Source organism: Sebastes umbrosus, chromosome 14 (genome assembly GCF_015220745.1).
Source record: "Sebastes umbrosus isolate fSebUmb1 chromosome 14, fSebUmb1.pri, whole genome shotgun sequence".
Classification (NCBI taxonomy): domain Eukaryota; kingdom Metazoa; phylum Chordata; class Actinopteri; order Perciformes; family Sebastidae; genus Sebastes; species Sebastes umbrosus.
The window spans coordinates 27,590,192-27,607,144 of record NC_051282.1 but is presented as its reverse complement, the minus strand read 5'-3'; the positions used below and the strand labels follow the sequence as shown (position 1 = coordinate 27,607,144).

General features: G+C 43.3%; 1 protein-coding gene across 1 annotated transcript; it reads right to left on the bottom strand.

Moving 5' to 3' along the window:
* Positions 1-635: 635 nt before the first annotated feature.
* iqck (IQ motif containing K) lies at positions 636-16,949 on the bottom strand. Its single transcript, XM_037792259.1, has 9 exons — positions 16,860-16,949; positions 16,647-16,777; positions 15,527-15,674; positions 15,352-15,449; positions 14,216-14,268; positions 14,049-14,126; positions 13,674-13,758; positions 5,393-5,504; positions 636-1,094 (listed from the first exon to the last, which is right to left on the bottom strand). The coding sequence occupies exons 1-9, from the start codon at positions 16,909-16,911 to the stop codon at positions 817-819; spliced, it is 1,035 nt and encodes a 344-aa protein (XP_037648187.1). The 5' UTR covers positions 16,912-16,949; the 3' UTR covers positions 636-816.
* Between the last annotated feature and the right edge of the window lie 4 nt (positions 16,950-16,953).

Here is a 16,953-nt window from a genome sequence, read left to right as displayed (position 1 = left end):
AGGTCTGTTATACATAACAACAGTCTGTTATACATAGCAACGGTCTGTTATACGTAGTATAGCGTAGAACGTTGTGATTGACCAATCAGAATCTTACATACTTATGTTTTGTGGTAGAGTATAATTAACATTAACATTCAATCCACAGTGTCAGGACATACAGTATATAAGGAGAATAATAGGATATTCCTGTTTGCTGCTCTGTCTATCATCCACCAGTGACGTCAGTGATGTTCTTAAACTCTGTTTTTATTCTCTGTTCCCCTGACAGGATAATTTCCTTTCCTGATAAACAGGATAGAAAGTGCTGCTCTGCACGCTGACTCACCTTTCACTCTGGCCTCAATTCCTGACTTGAATGGAAATGCTATAACCTCTTTTGTGGAGTGATATGTATTGCTAAGGAAAAAGGAAATGACAAGGCGAGGAAATACGATTTGGTTATCTTCCAGTGAGCTGCTATCAGCTAGAAGTGCTGCGAGGAAACATTAAGTCTGTTACGGGACGCCTCACTCCCGACAGTAATAATATGTGAACCGTGCTATATGGCGTTCATTTGTCGGGTGGGACTCGTGAAGGGAGGCGATCCATCAAAAAGGCAATAAAAGCAATCAACTAATTAGACACGAATCTCAGACCATAAATCCCTGCCTGGCCATATCCAATTGGTTACAGGCGTTTTTAATGGCTTGTTTGACTGATCACTTTGGTCAGTCTGACATCAACCTAACAGAGTTTAATAGCCTTTAAACACAAGAAAAAAAAGAAAAAAAACATGTTCACGGAGCTAATGTTTCAGTTAAGAGTACCACCAGTCTAGAGCAGGTTTGGAGGTCCTAGTAAAGAAGGAGACGCTGCAGTCGGGGATTTGTCACCGTTCACGGACACAGAGAGGAAATCAGTCAGGGATGGCGTGCAGGCCATTTTCTCCACCATGCGCAGGCTGGGGGTCAGCCACTCAACGCCCTCAGGGGTCATCTCGGGGGTGGGGGTGTGGACCACGGTGCTCTGGGGGGTGGGGGAAACCACCTGGATGGACACATCCGAGTCGCCGGGCTGGGGGCTTCCTGGAAGGTCTGTCATGGCAGAGCCCACTGGAGACAAACAAGAACTGCATCCTTAATATGAACAGGTTCATCGTTGTTGCAAGCAGACCGGGATGACTGCTCATCACGACAACAATAAGCTTTATTTTTGAGAATATTTACATTGTGCTGCTCTCCACTGAGGCAACAGTTGCCTTCAAAATCCTGAAACAAATCTCCTGATAAAAAAATCAAAAGCTCAAAGAATTGTCAGACAGATCCTCAAATGATTTACCAAAAAGACTTTTTTGTGTCAGGTTTCATAAACTTTACTTTTGCACAACTTTCGCCCATTTTTATCTGTAAAGCATAAACATATCTACGTTGGCCGACAAGGGCAAACGCGCTATAATGACACAAAACATTTCCATCAGGAGAAAACGTGCTGCAGCTTCACAAACAATGCCAATTCACAAACACATACGAAAATCCAAAACAAATATGGGAATGTGTTGCAAATGAAAAAGCGACGCAAAGTCAAAAACACACAAACCCCGAAAACAAATTGAACAAAAAGCTATGTATATCCAGTCAACACGAGGGAAGTTCACCCGGCCTCTAGGCGGAGCGCTAAGTGGAACAACTTGATTTTTTTTTCGACCAGGGTCACAACCGTCACGCTGTCGTCACAGCTTGCTAACTCCTAATGACCTAAGGACCTAATGATTTAAAATAAGGGCTATTAGAGTGTTCATACTGTTAAGTTGATTCACCTCAAAAAAAATTATCCGCTGAGTTACAGACGTCTCTTTCCCAATGTAATGTCTTTTTGGGTCCAATGGCATCACGTGACGGACACACCGTCGTTTGGCCACTACGAAAATTGGCATCAACGACCGGTGCTCATCCTGGGGGCTTGGATGCAGGACGTTTCTGTTGATATAATTGTTTTGGTTTGATTTGATTTTCATATGTGTTTTTGAATTGGCATCGTTTCTGCAGCGAGTTTCTCCTGATGGGAATGTTTTGGGCCGTTGTAGCACGTTTGCCCTTGTCGGCCATCGTACATTTGTGTTTTTGGTAAGTACATTATGCTGGTGTTTAAAGACCTAAAAAGATTAGTTTCTGAAAAATAAAAGTTGTGCTTTTTCCCTATCATAATTGACAGAAACTATATTTTAATAAGGCCTGGGTGGAAACCTGTTTAACAAACCGTGATTCAGCCAGTTACTGACACTTTCTCACTGTGACAGCTGCAAGGCTATTGTGGTGGCCTTTTGTTATCTGCCAGTAAAAGGCAATGGCTTTGACATTATGGAAGTGACGCTGTGATGAATAGACGGCTACATTTGGCCTTTTATAACACAACACGAGACACAGTAATGATGGCAGTGAGAGTTGTTTTGCTTCATTTACAAGCTAATGACTGTAACTGTGGTTTTAAGTGTGGTTTTGAAAACTCTTTGAGGTGCGTCGATACCATCTGTAGCATCAAAATCTGCACCGACACAGCTATTCAGCAGGCTTTTAATCATCTAAAAATAAATGTCTCTGTTTCAGATGACTCATACTTTTAATAATGTGCCATTTATAAACATGGTTTTGGAAGGTCCTTTTTAATAAATGAAGATGATAATAACAATGTAGTGTAATTTGTGCCAGACTGGGATACAATTACCTGCAATTGACACATTTATATAACGGTTTGATTTCATGCTATAGGGCGGCGCAGGAATGAGTCCTAAAACCCGGAAAAGAGTTGTCATTTTAGGACTTCTGGTTCCCTCATCTGGAAGTCAATGGGTTTTTAGTTAGATGCCTGAAATAAGGTCTGTTGTTAACACAAGCTGAAGTAAGGGATAATTTTCAGCGAGTTGTTGTGAATTAAACCCCGACATGAAGGTTTATTTCACAACAATGACCCGCTAGCTGTACATTATCCCGCTTATTACACAGACTTAAGAAATCAATAACTTGACACAAAAACGGTCCGCCAGAGTCTGACATCAGAACTGCGCCCATAGCAACGGTCTGTTATATATAGCAAACAGTCTACTATAAAGAAATAACAGACCGTAGAACGCCGTGACTGACCAAACAGAATCGAGTATTCAACAAAGCCTTGTAATAAGAGATTTTAACGTTTTGTTCTACGATACAATTTTGAAGCCTTTAAGTGTCTTAAAACAGGCGGTTGCAAACAAGTAGCAAAATGAGACTACACACTTGTCCGCCTTTAGCGAACCGTGGTGTAGTTTGTTTATAGCCGTAACATTAGCTTTTTACTTCTGGCAACTGCATTTACGCTTCAAAAATCATAAAAGTGGTGTTCATTGGTGGAGATTATTTTACGGAACAAAGCGTGTAAGTATCATAAACGTGTGCCACAGAGCTTATTTTCTGCAATAATCCGAAACCAAATGGAAAAATCCCATTGGCTTTTTGTCGAGGGAACCAGGGAGATGCTAACTTCCTGGTTGGCCTACAAAAATACGTCATCCCTGCAGAACTCTATACTATTGACAACAACATGAATTGCCATATTGATAGAAGTTACTACTACTATTACTATTAGGAGGAAAAGATGTTTTCTGAGGCCAGATAACTATTCTGTTTTACCAGCGCTTGGACTGACGGTACACATGTCAGGCTGCAGTCAAGGACAGCCATGTGGTGATTCACGAGCTGCTGAGAGCTGCACCTGCCCAATGAGCCGTGACCTCTCGACCCCGAGGTATCATCGTGTGTCTGCTCTCTGGGTTACTTTGCTCTTTCCCTCTTTTGTTTTCCTCTCCGTCTCCGATTGATTCTGATGTCAGGCTGTGAAATGGCAGAGGAGGTATCGCATGCTGGTTTCCTCGGGTCAAATGAGACGAGTGCAGCTGTTGCTGGATCGACTTAAAGAGCTTGTGTACAGTAGGGAGGGGGCTTCCCTAAATAATCTCACTCACCCTCTCTCTGCCACAGCCTCCACCCCCAAACATGGGTCATTTATCTGTCAGTGCTGAGGGGGATTAAGGGGGGGGGGGGAGCGCTGGCTTCATTACCTCCAAAAGAACAACAGGCAAACAAAGTGCAACTTCAGCACCAATCCCTGCCTGCCTCTAGCTCACACACGTCTGGTTCTCTCTCCATCTCATCCATTTTTAGATTTGGTCAGAAAATGGCTTCCATTCAGGACAGTCTGGGCAGACTCTGTACACACACACACACACACACACACACACACATCCCCAGGCCCCCCTGCTAAAATGTCAGGTCAGCAGTAGTGGTGCAGCAGCAGCAGTAGCAGCAGCTAGCAGCAGCAGCAGCACAGCGTGGCTGTGGCACCCCAGCGGAAGAATGTTCCGTCGACCCGCCGCGGCTGCAGCGAGCGCCTTTGTTGTGAGGAATGTGTCGGTGTGGAAGAAACCTGTGTTTACGGTGGCGTCATTGTTTGTGGGCGACAAAAACAGACATGCTACGATGCCCAACGGTAGTGTGCGAGTTGGAGTGTGTGTGTTTGTAAAAAACTATTTGTATTTGTGTTTATTTTCTTCCTTTTTTTTTTCCAAATTTGCTTTTCGTCACAGTCTTTTCATGTACCCTCTGGTAACCCCTAGAATAATAGGGGGTACTCGCTGGGCGTGAATCACTTGTACAGTGTACCACTGTGTGTGTGTGTGTTCAAGGTCAAAGTTCTTTCACTCTCATTGAGCTCTAATGCCAGTCAGTAACATTGGACATGGGCCTGCATTCCCAGCTGCTCTGCTCTGTCCTTCATGTGTGCACACACACTACATACACAGTAAGTACATACACATACAGGCCTCGACACACTTTATCACTTTATACTCTTCTCCGTCTCCCTCCCTCTTCGCTCTGTATCTCTTCTCTGTCTTCACATGTATCCCCAGCCTCCATCCTCTGCTCTATCTCTGTCACTCAGACACACCCTGAGCCCTGCAGACATTTTCTTTCTCTCCTTCACTTTCAATCTTCCGTCTCCGTCTCTGCCCTCATTCTCTCTCTGTGTCACGGCTCTCCTCATCTCTCTGCTATAACTTCAAAGCCGTGTTGGGATGAATACTGTATCTCTGCAGTTTATATGGGAGTAATTGTGTGTGCGCGTGCGTGATACTGTACTATGCACAGGCTGACATATATTGGTGTGTATAGTACTGTATGGGTTGGTGTACTGTAGCCTGTTTTTGTGAATGTGTGCTGGCGTCCTGCCTGCCTATCAGCAGCTGCTGTCGCACACCACATGAGAAAATTCAAGATCAATGGTATTGTGTTGCCAGCGAGCCTGAGGCCTGGCATTTAGTGATACCATGTGAGTGTGTGTGTGTGTGTGTGTGTGTGTGTGTATGTGTGTGCGCTCTCACCTCGGCTCTCTTGTTGGGCCCAGAACTGCTCGACAGTTTTGGCGATGTCGCGGTTCTCTCTAAGGTCTTTCTGCCACAGACGTAGCTCCTGCACATCTGGGCGCGCCCTGACCTACAACATACACACACAGCAGAACATGCAAACAGCATCAATAGCTTAATTAAGTCACAACCTAATCAGTGCTAGTAAGCAACCAGTGTAGTGTCCAAAATGTTTGTTTAATTAATATATCATTCTCTTTTACTTGTATGGTGGTTAAACAGTGAAAGTGGCTCATTTACTGTGTTTGGATCACAGACTGTATATAAGAAGTGGATGTAGTCGCTGTGGCATCACTTATTGGTTTGCGGACGGCCGTTTTAAGGCCTCAAGTTCGTCATTTTGGCTATTTGCAACCAGAAGTGACACAAGAGGGGGGGTGGAGCTAATGGTGCCTCCAAATGAAACTTGTGAGCTCGTGTTTACAACATTGGTAGAAAATGTACTAAATGAACATCATGCTGTATTGAAGAAGACTTGAAACTAGCGATTGAGACCATAAACTCATGTTTACAATGTTTACTGAGGTAATAAATCAAGTGAGAAGTAGGCTCATTTTCTCATAGACTTCTATACAATCAGACTTCTTTTTGCAACCAGAGGAGTCGCCCCCTGCTGGCTACTAGAAAGATTGCAAATTTAAGGCACTTCAGCATTGGCTTCAGTTCTCAGACCCAGGACATAGCCCACTAGTTTGGAGACTCTATAAGTCATGTCACGTCCGTCCAGCTGGCTATGCTTATGCTCTACCTTCATCACTTCTGTAAATAACATATTTGTGCTCATATTACGTAGAAAATTGACAATGTTTTTACTGTGTGCTAACAACAACAAGGTGAAACAACTTAACAAACATGCCTTTAGATGCTCCGGCGTCTAAACCATCACGTTTGTAAGTAATGAAGCGTGTTAACATGTATAGCTGAGTGTGTTTGTGCATCTGTGCCCACATAGGTGAATAAATGGGTCAAATTCTGCTGCAGATTTGTGTCAATAAGCCGTCTCTGATGCTTTTGTTCTTGGAGGAAACCCCTGTAGTTGTTGTGTGTGTGCGCTGCTGACTTTCCTGAGAGATTATTAAACAGTCTTGCTGTTTTAGATGAATAGAAAATGTCCCTATAGAGCTAAGTCTCATTTCCTTTCTTTATCTCCTCCTTCTCTTCCTACTACTACGACTACTCTCCCACTCACTCGGCCTCCTTCTCCTTCAGGTGTGCCTCTATATCTCTCACACCAACACCTTATTCTCCCCTCATTCTCCAGCACATCGACGTTTCATCTCTACTCTGTATTCTCTCCCACCTCTCCTCTCTCCAATCTTGTTTTCCTCTTACTCCTCCCTCTCCATTCGACTGCTTGAATGACGACAATAGTGTTGCCATTAGCAGTGGGCATGAAAGTGGGCCTGTTATATAAGCCTGGCGATGGGTTGAGGAATGGGTAAGACTAGCAGGGCCTCCAATAGTTAATTCACCGGGTGTCACAGCGCTGCAACAGCCTCTCCGCTGATGGGAGCGAACCATAGAAATGGAAATGAGGGGTGAGGGTCAGGAGGGGTGGAGGAGGAGGGGGGGAGGCTGGTAGTCTGTCGTGTTTGCTCACCGTCGCTTGTGTGTGTGTCTGTGTGGCCATTTCTACTCTGTCACTTTCCATTGGTGTCCTGCAGAAACGTTGTACCTCCAGTTCCTTTTCGATCGCCTTCAGCTACTGCTAAACGACGGGAATATCTCACGGCCGTGGGACCTCCCCGAGACAAAGCTTTACAAAGTGCCACACAAAATCAAAGTTCTTGGAAAGCTGACTTTTTGAATAAACATGCTTTCTACGGGGGGGAGCCTGCTAGTTTGTGTGAGCTAGCAGGAGACAAAGAGCTGTGTGTTTTGAAGCCTGTCTGTGTGCATCAGTACAGCTGATTAGCAGCAGTGAGGTACTGTTTTGACTGAGTGCATCAAGGACTCTGTGTGTTTGAGCGTATATACATATGATTAACAACACCAAATTCTGCTTTTTCTCATCTAATCTTCCTGGTATGAATCATTAATGAAGCTTTGATAATACAGTATCGTGTTGATCGTACACGTGTCGCATGCCGTGTACGTGCATGAAGGTTGGTAGAGTGATTATGCTGCATGCATTCATGCGCGTTATTTGACATGCAAAAGCACAACCGAAATAAAAAACATACTGAAAATAGAAAAACCGGAACTCCATCCTCCTCCATCTCTTAAAGGCAGCAGCACAACAACGCCCCCCACGCTCCAGCCACACAGTGACACAAACTGCGCCCTCTTTCTCACACACACACACTTCAATCCCGCTGCACAGCCTTTTTATGAGCTGCCTTCACCCTTTTTTTTGTGCAAAGCTTGCCTGTGAGAGCGAGCTCTTCTCCTGGTCTCACACTCAGCAGCAGCAGCAGCACAATGGCTTCTTTTCGGAGGGGACTGGCTGCAGTCACATCACCAGCCGCACTGACAGGCTGCATAAAGACACGGCGACAGCAGCCGGCTCCGTCTACGCCTCACACCCCATCCACACACCGATCCATCATGGTTTTGTTGGTGAGGCTTAACCAGCTGAGCAACCTGTGATCTGATTCGTGCCTCCGTAGACTCAGGCACTGTCCCTACTGTCCTTTGTAAGAACACTTAGAACTGAAATGCTCTCTGTATTACATATGATATTACAGCCTGTGTTAGGCCTTTCATGCTACGACTAGTCCATCTCAGTCTGGGACAGCGTGCCCCTACAGCCCTTCTGCAGGAGGGGGAAGTGAGGACAAAGCAGAGCCACCGGCTACTGGACGTCCTGCACGCCTGTGACATATTTTCTGCACGAGTGTCAGTGTACGTGGCCCGTCACTGACTTAAAACTGGAGCTCAATTCAAACCATTCATCTATCACTGCCCTCGGATCATTCAGCTGGAATCACAGACCTACTTCTGCTGTTGACTCTACAGCCTTCTGGGTGTGTGTGTGTGTGTGTGTGTGTGTGTGTGAGAGAGAGAGAGTCTTTCAAACAGCTCTATTAGTTTATGTCATGTGGAATACACTCAGTACTCACAGTGTCCTACTTTCAGACAATAACTGGGCCTGCTAGGCTAAGACGACTTTCCTCAGACATGTCAGGACTGTAACAACGTTTCTATTCAAAATGACTCACCAAATGATGCTAAAAAATGATGACTTATTATTTTTTTTGTGGCCTGTTACTCTAAGAAACAAAGCATCCACTTCAGGTGAGAAAATCGACATCAGGGTTTCTGCTGGAGTAAGGAGTAATTTTTACTGACGTTATGTCACATGACATTATGGCGCTAAGTCACATGACAGTACATCCATATATTAGGTTACATTACAAGCATACTTGTTTTAAGCCAAACCATGATGTTTTTTCTAACATTAACTAGGTAGTTTTGTTGCCTAAACCTAAACGCCACACGTTACAATATTAGCCGCGCGTCAAGATACTATGCAAAAGGAGGAGCTTCTGCCTAAGATGCAAATTATGACAAGTAGGGATGAGATGAGAAAGATAACCAACTGTTAGTTGTAGCTTTGTATTTGCCGGACAAATATGACGATATGATATGGTATCGATCTTCTCATCTAAAGACCTTTACACACCAGCAGCTTCGTTATTGTGTGATTAAAACATGTCAGTATATTTTTTTTGAACTGTTGTTTTTATAATGAGTACTTTCACACAGAACGTGAATATTATGCTGCTTCTGAGCTTTCGCACCGCGAATAAAGGCATCAACCAATCACGTTGTGCAGAACGGTTTGAGTTACGCCTATATTTATGAAACAACCACACGGAGGCTGCGCAGTCCAAACCAAGACGGAAAACTTTAATACTTTAAGACAACGCAGACCAGATCCACTACTTCTGTCCTTATTTTTCATAATGAAATCCCTAGATAAATAATATTCGCATGTGAGTATTTCGCATTTTCATGTGGTTTATTCGTCACGCCCCCCGGTGTGTAACGGCCTTAACTCCCTGCCAGAAAGCAAATAAGTATGTTCCCAAAATGTTTAACTATTCCTTTAAAAAACATAGAATCCAATCTGACAACAGATCATGGACCGAAACAAGAAAACCAATCACAAACATCTTGTTAGACTTGGACAGGGCTACAGGGTCAACCACAGTGTGTGCACGCTTGATAGATCAGTGGAAATGATTATGATAAAAGCCTGCTTCTCTACATGACCACAAACCCTTAATACTGTCAGCCTAATTGTAATGCCTATTTATTACACAGCACACACACATCAGACCTGAGAGAGCCTGAGAAGTCTTAGTGATCAGCGGACTGCGTGTGCAAGTACATACTGCATGTGTGCATTACAGTAGCAGGCATGGATGAATGGATTAGTGTCGGCACACAGTGTAAAGAAGATTATGTAATATGTTTAGACCGCAGCAGCTCTTCATAGTTGTACATGAGAGAAACAAGAGACAATCGCATTGTCCGGGTCATAGATGTGAGTTAGTGTGTGTATTATCTCTACCGCTGCTCTTCTTCACTCCTCAATATGGTTTGATGAAAGAGATTAATAATGGAGGGATAAAATTCTAAGCTACAAAAATACTCCCTGCTTCCTGGACCTCAGTCTGTCTTTCTTACAAACACACACACACACACACACACACACACACACCCCCTCTGCAGTCAGCGCTGCGTCAGGCAGGTTATATAACACATATAAGAGTGAGGGGGAAAGAGACGGTGTGTGGAGGAGATGAAGAGTATATTGATGAAAGTAGAGGTGTGCAATTTGGATAAAGATGTTATTATCGCAGCATTAGATATCTACTGTTTATGTTACAATATTTAGTGAAGTATTCAAAAAACACACAGAAAACTCATATTCATCATTGAGTCAAATGATTTCTTACAGCAAAATCTCATAATCCGATTATACTCTCCTATAAAAATATTCTCAAGCATTTGAAGATTAGGACAGATTATGGTGAAATATAGCCTGATATTGTTCACTAAGATTTTAAATCTGTCAACAATGACATCTTGATTTGAGAGTTTTGCTGGAATGGAGTTGGTTCCAGTTCCCTCATCTCAAAGTCAGTGGGTTTTTAGTTAGATACCTGAAATAAGGTCTGTGGTCTTTAACGTTTTGTTCTACGATATAAAATTTGTCTGTAAATATTAGGGCTGACCCAAATGCTTCAAAGCTTCGACTGTTGCCATGGTATTCAATTTTCAAATCAGTATATGAATGCTTTGTTTTCTAATAAAAAAAAAATGTATATATAAGTATGTAATATTAATGTATAAATCCCAAAATAGCCCATGCAATGAGTAATAATCCCACAACATTATTCATTATTCATATCCAACATCAATTATTATTAGTTATTCTCAGACAGATATCGCTGTTTGTCGTGTGTAGAGGTGCGTGTGTATGTACAGTAGTGCGGCAGCGGCACTGAAACGGGAGATGGAGACAGAAGACCATGTCAGCGTGCCGCGCTGCGCTACTCCGCGAAGCTTCGAATACCTTCGAATATTACTCACCAAAGCTTCTAAGCCCCAAAAAACGGATTTTGGGACAGGCCTAGTAAAAACCCCACTCGTGAACTTTGAAGCCTTTACGTATCTTAAAAAAGACGGTTGCTAACAAGCGGCTAAATGAGACTACTAAACGCCATCATGCCGACTCGTCCGCCTTTACAGCCTCGTTGTGTTTATATTCGAGCTCATGTGACCGTGGTGTAGTTAGTTTATAGCTTCATGTTAGCTTTTTACTTCTGGCAATTGCATTCAAGCTTCAAAAAACATAAAAGTTGTGTTCATTCATGGAGATTATCTTGCTGAACATAACGTGTTAGTATCATAAACGTTTGATGGCCACAGAGTTTATTTTCTGCAATAATCCAAAACCCAATGGAAATATCCAATTCGCTTTTTTTCGAGGGAACCAGGGCGATTCTAACTTCCTGGTTGGCCTACAAAAAAACATCATTCCTGCAGCATTCTGTAAATGATAATATTGAATTATCACGTGCTATTTGAAGAATGCATACATTCTCACGCCAGTAGACACAAATGATGTCAGAAACTAATGAAGTTTTTACATCACAAAATGACTCCTCGTCTCTGCTCTGCTGCCCACTGAGCTGTTAACTGCTGTTTTTCCCCAGCCGAGGTAACACACAACATCTGTCAGGCCTCAGTGCCTACCCAAAATATCTCAGCCCTGTGTACTTTGAATAAGTCATGATCTTAAGACGCAAACCCTCAACTTTGGACCCCGATTGTGCTGCGTTCAAAGCCTCCTGTGTGCTTCTCAGAGGCTCCATCTCTCTCTCCCTAGTCTTCCCTCCACCATTCCTAATCCAAAGCCACTCTGCAACATCATCTCTCCTCCCTTTTGTCATCCATTCATCCATCTGAAAATGTTCCCGTCATAACCTGAGCTTCATCCTTTCCAGATATTACCCTCCCATCCTCTCACTGCTGTCTCTTTCCGGCTGTGTCTCTCTCTTCCTCTAAACCCCTCGGGGTGCTGGGCTGCAGTGCTATCAGCGGCCCTGCTGAACCTCTCTTAGTTCAGGGTAAACAAAGTGAGGAGTGACAGGCAGCCCGGCTCACTGCTGCCACCTCATGCGAGCATTTTTTATTGTTGTTACAGAAATAAAAGAGGAGGTGTTGCCCCCTGCTGGTGCACAAGTAGCCCAAACATGGATGCATGTACATACACAGATTCAGTACATCTTTTCGTGCACACGACCACAAATTCAACTCAAATGTTCAGATCATTCAAACAGAATGTAATTGCACACAACAGCACAGCTGGCATCTTCTCCTCTCAGCGGTTTGTGCAGCAACACTGAAGCTGAATCCTCCCACAAGCACCGAGGATAAGAAAAAAAATAAGCTCTTGAGACAAACAAAAACACGACCCCTGCTTGCGAGACTGGGTTTATTTGTTTGTGAGTGTGGAGAAATTGCTGCTGTTTGCCTCTGGTAGTGTGTCTGTTTACGTCTATTTATATCAGAGTACTTCGACGCCCACACAGGAAGGAATTAAATCCCCGCATCACTGATGACATAATCGAGCCGCTGAATAAAAATTGCAGTCCCCGTGGAAGAGGGGCTTTTCAGTGGGGATGGGATTATACAACAAGATGGCACTGTGGGCCGATGCACTGCAACACGCAGGAGGGCGCCGGTTGTTTGTTAAGATAGCAGACCCACACACACAGAGAGCAGGCAGGCTCGCTGTGGTGTTTGGGGTAATTGCAGGGTTCCTTCAAGCTTTCTACGTCAAAAACCCATTATATTTTCTCCACTCTGTAACTTCTTGAATCAATCTGAGACGTTTGGGAGGTGGTAATTAGAGTTGGTCAGCCTGACAAGCCCAGTCAGGCGTACTGTAGCTAAAGTTAAGTGTATGTCAAATGATAGGCTTTTCTTCCAGGCTTTTAATTTGAAATTTTCACGATATTTTTAGACTTTAGAGTTTATTTTCCATGTTTCAAATAGGGCTGTCAAAGTTAACGTGATAATAACGCGTTAACGCAAAATTTGTTTTAACAGTTTTAAGGCTAGAGTGAAGATACTTCGAAACTAAAAACACCTGATGAATCCATCGGTACCAACCACGTCATACTAGCTCTTCGCGAAGGAAGCTAAATAACACTCCAAAGTTGCGCTAAATTTTGATGAGGAAAAACTGTCATGGACATTTTCAACCTCTGACCTCAAGATATGTGAATGAAAATGGGTTCTATGGGTACCCACGAGTCTCCCCTTTACAGACATGCCAACTTTATGATAATCACATGTAGTTTGGGGCAAGTCATAGTCAAGTCAGCACACTGACACACAGACAGCTGTTGTTGCCTGTTGGGTTTGAGTTTGCCATGTTATGATTTGAGCATATTTTTTATACTAAATGCAGTACCTGTGAGGGTTTCTGGACAATATCTGTCATTGGTTTGTGTTGTTAATTGATTTCCAATAATAAATATATACATACATTAACATAAAGCAGCATATTTGCCCACTCCCATGTTGATAAGAGTATTAAATACTTAACAAATCTCCCCTTAAGGTACATTTTGGACTAAATATTTTAATCCATTTACAGCCCTTGTTTCAAAGCTTTTAAGACCTGTGTTGTGCCAATGTAATCATTTTTCTTCCACCTCTGTTGGTCTGAATTCCCAATACATCTTTATTTTTCTTCTAGTCATATCCAGCGTACCTTGTATCCCCTCCAGAAAGCCTGGATGAGCAGAGCAGCCTGATCCTCACTCAGCAGTAGAAACAGAGGGATGGGAGGCCTGGGACTGAAGACAGAGAGAGACAAAACAGGAGGGTGTGTCAGCTCATCTGGATTAAAAACAAATGCAGCATGTATCTGTGAATGAGCATGTTTGTGTTGTCATAACTTAAATCTAGTTTTTGCATAGTTATTTTCCTTGAAATTAATGTTTGTTTTATACTTTAAACACAGCAACCTTGGAAGGTGACCATGGGACTCAAAAAGGCAAATTTGTGTCATATATCTTGACAAACAATGAATTTGCAGATAACAGCTGTAGCGTGTGTGTGTGTGTCAGGTTAGGGAGACACTCACTTCATGCTGAGCCAGTCCTTAACAAACGGGATGTCATTAAAGTTCACTGGGACTTGTTCTCGCCTGCGGGGGTTGTGGCTGAGGAAAAAGGACAAAAAAAAAAGACATGACACACAAACAAAATATTTTTGCACACAGCACTTCAATTATCACATTTGAGCTCTTACTTGTAGAGCCACTCAGTCAGGAAGTCACACGGGTTAAATGCCGTTTTTTCCCTCTGCAACACAGAAGAAAGTACATGAGTAGAAGTAAAAATATAACAATGTAGAAATACTCCATGACAAGTAAAAGTCTGACAAAATCTCACTTGAGTAAAAGTGTTACCAGTAAAATGTACTCTGTCAATATTATAAGATTATTACTACTGATGCAGTAATGTGTGCACATTTCACTGTCGTAGCTGGTCAAGGTGAAGTTCATTTAAATTACTTCAAAATGCTGCTGGGTAATTTAATATATAGCAATGTATCACATTTTATATGATCAAAACATTTTAGTAGAATTTTGTAAAATTTTCAAATCAGCAAAGTAACTAAGAACTACAGCTATGAAATAATTGTGCTGAATTAAATTTAAATTGAATTGCAATATTTACATCTGATATGTAGTGAATACTTAGAGTATATACTAGCAGTCTAGTAGTCAAGTAAAAACTAAAAACTGTACTTGTCGAGGGAACAGTGTGTAGGATTTGGTGACATCTAGTTGTGTGGTTACAGATTGCAACCAACTGAGTACCCCTCCGCTCACGCCTCCCTTTCCAAGACTGCGTTAATGGGAGCTGCAGAGTGCAAAACAGTGGTAACGCCGTTCACCTCGCTCAGAGGCCATCCTTACTATAATAACACTACTTTAGGAGCAACGGAAGTCAGCCGGTGGCTGGCAGTACCACGGTTTTACACTCTGCTGCTCACGTTACCGCAGTTTCACAAGCGTGTTGGAGAACTACGGTGGCCTTCAGGTAAAAAGGCTCTCTCTGGAGCCGGTGTTTGGTTTGTGCTACTGTAGAAACATGGCAGAGAAACATGGTGATCTCTGTGAGGAGGACCCGATCCCTATGTAGATATGAAGGGCTCATTCTAAGCTAACAAAAACACAACGATTCTTAGTTTCAGGTTATGAATATTATATTCCATTTCTGCTAATAGATCCCCTGAAATGTTACACACTGTTCCTTTAAACACAGTAGTTGAGTAAATAATGTTAATTTTACCATATTTATCCTTTAATTTCCTGTATTAAATTAATCTGTGGTCATTTTAACCACATTGGCCGCCTGTTTATCAGAAGAAATTCAGACCTCGAAGCAGCCATGTTTCCGGGCTTCTTCCAGCAAAGCCTCCAGTCCAGGCAACAACACTGGGAACACTCTCCTCTCCATAAAACGCATGACAGGACCTGAGAAACACACAAACATACATTTATTATACAACATATATGGACCACGATGACAGTTGCAAAGCTCATTCAATTACGTTCATGTAGTTGTGGAGTTGATGTAGTTTCAGCTGTTGATGGGCGCGTCTGGCTTGAAGGAGGTTTTCCCAACACAGAGTATCCAGCGAGAGCAGGGTGGCAGAGAAGAGGGTCAAAGTCTCTCAGAGGATCATCATCCACAAACACCTGATGAGACCAACGATGATCATTTAAAGGTCCCATATAATAAAAAAGTGAGATTTTCATGTTTTTTTTATTATGTTCTAGTAGAAACACAAAATACAAGTATGAACCTGAAAATGAGCACGATATGGGACCTTTAAAGGGACTGTTTGTAACGTCTTACACGTATAAATCACCCGTGTCCCATGCACGCCCGCATATACGCGCTCACGGGTGGCTACGCTGTTCAGACAAGACTCCAACACAAACTACACCCAAACCGAAAAGTTCTATCTAGTGAAGCCCGTCTTGCAAAGCGTTGTTGGCCGCGGTCGGAGAACGCGGGGGAGACCGTAGCTTTGGTCTCCAGGGCCGGAGTCTCTGCTCCTCTGCCTTCACTCAGCTCGCTCCACCTCACGTGCATGCGCGCACACTACACACTGCAAAAGACTTCGTAGCTCTGAGAATATCTAGTGAATGTACAGTGGACGTTTGTGTAGAAATAAATGCTGCAGCTCCTCCAGACCAACAGAGGTTTTCCGTGTCTTGTGAAGTGACGGGGCTCTGCAACGAGAAACGTTATCATCTCTGACCAAAACTCCGGTGTCTCCCGTGTTCCCTCCGGCCGCGGTCGGGAGGTTGAGGCAGGAAAAGCCAACACTAGGATCAGCAGTGATTCATGGAGAGACCTTCGTCTGGTCAGCTAACATTACTGCCAAGCAGCTGAAATATAGAGTGATATTGTGGTTTTAGCTGACGTCTGTCGCCTCACTGTTTTGAGCGATGCTCGTGCATGTCTATTTAGAGCGAGCACAAGCGCAAACCCGACGCTGACTTTCGTTGACTTAACGGCCACAGGTGTCGCTGTTAACAAGCATTTCTGATTCTTACAAACAGTCCCTTTAAGATCCAAACTAATCAGACACATGAGCTGACTGATGAGCTGACTGATGAGCTGAATGATGAGCTGGCTGATGAGCTGACTGATGAGCTGACCTTGGCTGTGGTGAGTCCATAGAAGACCGGTGAGTGAGTGCTGGCGCTGTACTGGGAGACCTGGGTGCTCACTGAGCTGCTGTCTGTCCACACAGCAGCACCGGGAGCACTGGGCTGCTCAGCTTCATACTCTCCAAAAACACACATGAAACAAAAATAATATTATAATTCAATTCACTAAAAGCTTAAGTTAATACAATATCATCATCTTACCGTCACACACTTGTTGCCAAAGTGATTTTTTGGCTCCGATTTTCTTCGCCATTTCTGTCTGTTCGGTTCGCTCCGGTGGTTGCTAGGGACCAGT